General features: G+C 55.5%; 1 protein-coding gene across 3 annotated transcripts in view; it reads left to right on the top strand.

The window, feature by feature from the left end:
* LIMD1 (LIM domains containing 1) overlaps window positions 1-4,698 on the top strand; it is a 69,594-nt gene extending 64,896 nt beyond the window's left edge. Inside the window, exons 8-9 of one of the 3 annotated variants that reach the window (XR_003966640.1) lie at window positions 861-3,244; window positions 3,583-4,698. Coding sequence is in view for 1 of the 3 variants with exons in the window: in XM_030305712.1 (XP_030161572.1) it covers window positions 861-998 (138 nt within the window). In the remaining 2 variants the exon portion in view is untranslated. Of the gene's footprint in view, window positions 1-860 lie in introns of all 3 variants that reach the window. The other 2 variants (XR_003966641.1, XM_030305712.1) reach the window with 2 other exon arrangements.
* Window positions 4,699-6,000: the final 1,302 nt, after the last annotated feature.

Genomic DNA, 6,000 nt, shown 5'->3' on the forward strand with positions numbered 1-6,000 from the left:
AGGCAGGCCAGGGCTCGCCCCCTCGCCAGCCCTTGTGAAGGGTGCAAACGCTTGAAGCGCCCGCGGAGGTTCAGCCAGGATTAAGCGGATTCAGCCATGGGACGAGAGTAGAGTTAGCGTGTGACGCCGTGGGTGGGGTGAACGGGAAGCGGGTGAGGTGACAGCGGGAGGCTCCAGTTCACTGCCAGCCCTTGGGACATTTGCTCATCGTCCTCTCCACACGTTCAGTGCCATGCTGTCCCGTAGGAACCCGGGAGCCCCAAATTCAAGTCGTGTGTGTACTTGCGTTTTCTAGTAGCCGCCTTAAAAAAGGAAAAAGGGGGCGCCTGGGTGGCTCAGTCGGTTGAGCGTCTGACTCTTGATTTGGGGTCAGGCCCTGATCCCGGGGTCGTGGGATCGAGCCCCGCATCAGGCTCCGTGCTGAGCATGTGGATCCTGCTTGAGATTCTCTCCCTCTCCCTCTGCCCTACTCCCCCACTTTCTCTCTCTCTCAAATTAAAAAAGAAGAAAAAAGAAACAGGTGGGATTCATTCTTGCAATATTGTATTCAACCAGTGTATCCAAAACGTTATTTCAATGTGTAATCGATACAAGGGTTTTTCATGAACTGCCTTACATTCATGTCCTGCCCTAAGTCTTGGGAGTGCGGGGTATGCATTTGCAGACGCCCTTCTTGGTTCTGACCGCCCCGTTTCAAGTGCTCCATAGCGACCTGCCGCACCTCCCCTCTGCTGGACCTCACGACCACGCAGCGCCCTCTGCTGGTTCCCCGGGGCCGCTGGCCTTGGGGTCGGTCTTGCAATCCTTTTGTTCTGTTCTGCTACCCCCTGGACATTTTTGCCTCCCCCCCATCCCCCCAGGACTGCGGCCTGGAACTCAACGACGAAGACGGCCACCGCTGCTACCCCCTGGAAGACCACCTGTTCTGTCACTCCTGCCACGTCAAGAGACTGGAGAAGAGCCCCGCCCCTGCAGCTCTCCACCAGCACCGCTTCTAGCCGGAGCCTCTTCCAGACCTCGCGTTGGCGACCAGAAGCCAGCGTCGCAAAGCCAGATATCTGCCTGCTAATTCCAGTGGCCCCACGGGGTGGTCGCGGGGATGGGGGGGTGGGGAGGGGGGCCAGGCAGGTAAGTTTCTGTATACGCGTGGGGCGCGGCCCCTTCAACCTCCCTGTCTGGTAGGTGTTACTTTCCAAGTGCCTTTCTCCGCCGCCCCGCCCTCATCGGATTACTCAGGAAGATAACTCTAGCAGGTGCATGGCGTGTGACACCCCAAGGAGCCCTCCGGGCCCCTCTGGGAACAGCTCATGCTTTAGAGGGAAAAGTTTGCGCTGAGCGTACTTCTCGGTGTCCTCTGAGGAGGGCTCAGCTGCCGATACCTTCAGCCCCTCCCTGTCCCTTTAGGAAAGCACCCGCATCAGACATTACCCCCGGTGGCCCCCCGCCCCCCCCCGCCGCCACGCACACGACATGATTTGAGACTGCACCCTCGACACGCACACGCAGCGTTATGGGAGACGTCTCTCCGCCCCAGAGACTCCGCTCTTCTGTCGGATGGCTGCAGATTTTAACCGCATTGTGGCAAGAGGGGAGCTGTGCCCGTACTCTGTGTCCGAGGAAGAACTGCTTGGTAAACCGGAGCCGAGTTGTGGACTGAGCGAGCCGGGGTTTCCTCCTCGTACGCTGACAACGTCTTGCCTGTTCCTGCAAATCTTCACTCCCTGACAGGCAGCTGGGAGCCCGGGCGGAGGTTTGCCCCGTTCGATAGCGAGGCGTGTTTGGGACGAGAACTTGGGTGCGGGTACCAGGCGTCCTTTGCCCTCCTGTTTGCACCGTCCTCCTCTGGAGCTCTCGAGAGTCTGGGACTTTGGAGTCACTCCCACAGAGGCAAGTCTCAGGATCCCGTGTGGGGACATCTCTGTGCCTGTCGTAGCTTATCTAACCACGGGCTTTGGGGAAGCCTTGCCCATGTGCTGAGAGCTGGCGCATACACGAGGAGACTGTGTGTATGTGTGTGTGTGTGTGTGTGTGTGTGTGTGTGTGTGTGTGACAGTGACATCTCCAGCCAGCACGAGACGGAGAGCCTCAGGAAAAATCACCATGTTCGTTTTCCACCGTGTCTCATCTGTCTCTGGCCCAGTGCTTGGCTCGGGCGTGGCCTGCGAAGAAACCCGCAGAAGGTACACTGCTTTGGTCTGTTTCTTTTCTTGTTTTTCGTTGTTTTCCTCCGCTTGCGGTCTTCCACGCGCACAAAAATACCTCACAGGTCAGGGCTTCACCAAATCGTACGTCGGGAGGAACTCGGCCGTCACGCTGAACTCAGAGATGCCTCCGTGGGTGCGTGAGGGGTCTCGGCCTCCACGCGGGCCAGACTCCCGCGGGTCAGGGCGCTGTGATATCAGCTGAAGGTCAGCTGAGAGTGGATCTAGTTGAACGTGGGTGCTGTTGCCTGACGTGTTTCATCATGTCGGTTCCCCAGGGTGGCGAGGGGCTAAGGGAGGGCCGCACCCAGGCAGGATTTCAGGGCCACCTGTGCGCGGACATGTCACACTTCTGAGGCCAGACGTCAGTACGCCCGGTATTTCAATGAAGAGGCGGTGTAAAAGACTTAAAAAAGGAGGTTGCCTGCCGTTCGCCCTCTCGGCCCGTGGGGAGGGCCCCCTGGCCTCGGTGTTGTTGCCGGAGGTCGGGGGTCACGTCACTGCTGCCAGCTGGTCTGGGAGTATCGCCCTGGCACCCGCTCACCACCGCCTCCCCGCCTCGCACCCAGGGCAGCAGGGGCCACGGAGGGCGGTCACCGGAGCCCGAGGCCCACGGGACTCGCAGACTTTACGGTGGGCCCGGCTCCAGTTCTGCGCCGTGTTTTGACCCGTTTCGGGGGCAGTTGCTACAGGAGGCACAGAATGGGCACCGTGAGTTGCCTCCTATGTTTATTCGGTTCGTTCTGCTAGAATCCTTTGGCCAGATGTCCCTTCAGCCCAGGCTGCGTGCTCTCATCGATCCCATCCCACAGGCCAAGCCTCCAGAAGCCTGGCGCCGCGTGGGGCTGGGGGTGGGGAGAGAACCCCTCTCTTCCCAGCTGGGCCCAGGAAGCCAGCCGATGTGTCTCGTCTTTGCCAACCGAGGAACGTCTCTGGCCTTGCTGACACCCCTTTGCTCTGATTGCAAGTCGGGCAGAAAGTGAAGAAAACTGCCTGAGAGCGACTGTCAAAAGCAGGGATGTGTGTGCAAAGTGGGTAACTAGGTTAGTTTTATAAAAAAAGTCTCGGGATTAAATTTTTTAATTGGGATGTTTTAAGTGGCCTTGATGGACGTGATTGGGACATCTGCCAAAACGGGGTTTTATAGTGTTAAGGAAGGACAGTAAGAGAATTTCCAGGTACCCTAGAAGTCCGAGCAGCAAGTTCTCTTGTGGTCCGGGGCCCCGGGGTGGGGGGGGGGGCGCGGGTAGGAATCTCGCACCGGTTCCGCTTCTCGGGCTCTTGCGCGAGAGCCGTGAAGAGATGGTCGCCTAGGCGGTTATCTCTACGTGGTTCTGTAAGCTGTTAGCCAAACAGAGTTGTAATGGGGTTGTATTTATAGGCACCTAGAAAGAAGACACAAGCACCTGGTAAACCAGGATGAATCCATTCGTTTGAACAGGTAGAGCGCGTAGCCCTTCCTGAGTTCCCTAGATAGCTCTTGGGCTTCAGATAAACCAGGAGAATTAAGGTTTGATCCCAGACCCCAAAGCCAGCCTCCGGCCTCCTCCCCTGCCTCATTTTGCCGTTAGTTGTTTTCTTCCCCACCCCCTGCCCCTTCCCCAGCGAGGGCCATTCAGAAACCGCCAGGGTGCTCCGAGAAAAGCCAAGAACGTAGTTTGGCCTGCTGTTCCCCCTCGCGGTTACTCTCCCACCTGTCGGTGGGTGAAGAGTGCTTTGTTCCTCCCTCATCGCGGAAGCGCGTCTCATCCCGTCTGGGTAATCGCCTGTACGCGGCAGCGGGGTGTCCCCCTTTCTCCGAGGGCAGTGCTCCGGTGCAAACCTCGCTCAGCCGAATCCACCGAGGTTGTGCTGTTGAGTCCTGGGCGGCGAATGCAGTAAGGAGTTCTGATCGCCGTCACCCGCCGCCATCGCCCTGTGGCCGTGGGCTGCAGCCACGCTCACACGAGGAAAAATGTCAGGACCTAAGAGAATGACTTGGAACCCCCCCATGCTTGGCAGGCTGGTTTGTGCGGGCCATTTCCCGTGCGTGGGGAAGTCTGGCAGCCGTGATGCCTGCCGGTTCCCTCAAAACCACGTGTGCAAGACTTGACCCCAAATCCGCCTTGTTGCTGGATGCGCCTGTCGTGGCTCTGTCCGCCTTTGTGCCAGGAATACGTTCTAACTTCCAGGTGATTTGAAGTCAGTCTTAAAAGTAATAGGCTAAAATGAGTAAAATACAGTAGCTATTTGTTCTGAGCCGGAGCTGGACAGGTGTGGGAAATTTCCGTATAGCGTATGAAAATTTCACCGTGCGGGGAAATGATTTTCCACTGTATCTCGTCTTCTACGATAAAAAAAAAAATTCTTCAAAATTGTACTGTTGCTGTAAGATGATTCAAAATATTGTTACTGCAGAATCCTTCTTCAAAATTGTACCGTTACTGTAAAATGATTCAAAATATCATGACAATAAACTGCATCAATTTGTAGCCTATTAAAGTGCCCTCCAACATGATGGTGGTTAATGGGTTTTCTTTTGTGTGTGTGGAGTGTGCAGACAGTGCTTTTCGCAAACTGGGTTTGGTCTTCTTTTGGAGCTCTGGTTCCTTAAAGGAACGTATGTGTCAAAACTATGAAAGGTCCAGGGGCGCCTGGGTGGCGCAGTCGGTTAAGCGTCCGACTTCAGCCAGGTCACGATCTCGCGGTCCGTGAGTTCGAGCCCCGCGTCAGGCTCTGGGCTGATGGCTCGGAGCCTGGAGCCTGTTTCCGATTCTGTGTCTCCCTCTCTCTCTGCCCCTCCCCCGTTCATGCTCTGTCTCTCTCTGTCCCAAAAATAAATAAACGTTGAAAAAAAAATTAAAAAAAAAAAAAAGAAAGGTCCAAAAGCTAATAAGGTAGCATGACATGAGGTGATGTCATGGATCCTGCTGGAAGTTACGAGACTCCTAGGTCAGAGACAAACGACAGGTTAATTCAGCACCAGCAGGAGCGTTTTTTGTTTGTTTTTTTGTTTTTGTTTTTTTTGAGAGAGAGAGTGTAAGTGAACAGGGAAAAGGGTCAGAGAATCTTTTTTCATTAATTTATTTATTTAGAGAGAGAGCATGAGCAGGGGAGGGACAGAGAGAGAGGGAGAGAGAATCTTCAGCAGGCTCTGCGCCTTCAGCACAGAGCCCAACGCGGGGCTTGAACTCACGAACTGTGAGATCATGACCTGAGCCGAAACCAAGAGTCAGATGTTTAACCAACTGAGCCACCCCAGGTGCCCCGAGAGAGAGAGAGAGAGAGAGAGAGAGAGAGAGAGAGAGAGAATCTTAAGCAGGCTCTACGCTCGGTGTGGAGCCCAACACAGGGCTGCATCCCAAGACCCTGGGATCATGACCTGAGCCGAAATCAAGAGTGAGACGCTTAACCGACTGAGCCACCCAGGTGCCCCAGTGGCATTTTACTTTATCAGCATTTACGCGGACTCCCTGGGCCCTCGTACCTCTAGGGCCCCATGAAGAGGGCCAGGTGGTCCCTGCACGGGCAGCAGGCTGCATTGCAAGAGGAAACCCAGGCTCAGGAAACCTGAGTCTTACGATGACTGGTAAGCCTGCCTGACTTTGGCTCCAAACAGAGACACTGTGTCTACCACCCAAGACCATTTACCACACCAACATCCTTGAAAAGACATCTGGAATTGAGGGCGTGCCTAGCTCACAGGACGTACTGGAATCCAAGCGACCCTTGGAGAATGAAGAATTGGCAGTTTCTTTACCTGGGTCCTTAGTCTTGAGACTGGATGTCGTGGTGCAGTGGTGGTGACTTTGTCTCCTGT

Source organism: Lynx canadensis, chromosome A2, assembly GCF_007474595.2.
Source record: "Lynx canadensis isolate LIC74 chromosome A2, mLynCan4.pri.v2, whole genome shotgun sequence".
NCBI lineage: Eukaryota > Metazoa > Chordata > Mammalia > Carnivora > Felidae > Lynx > Lynx canadensis.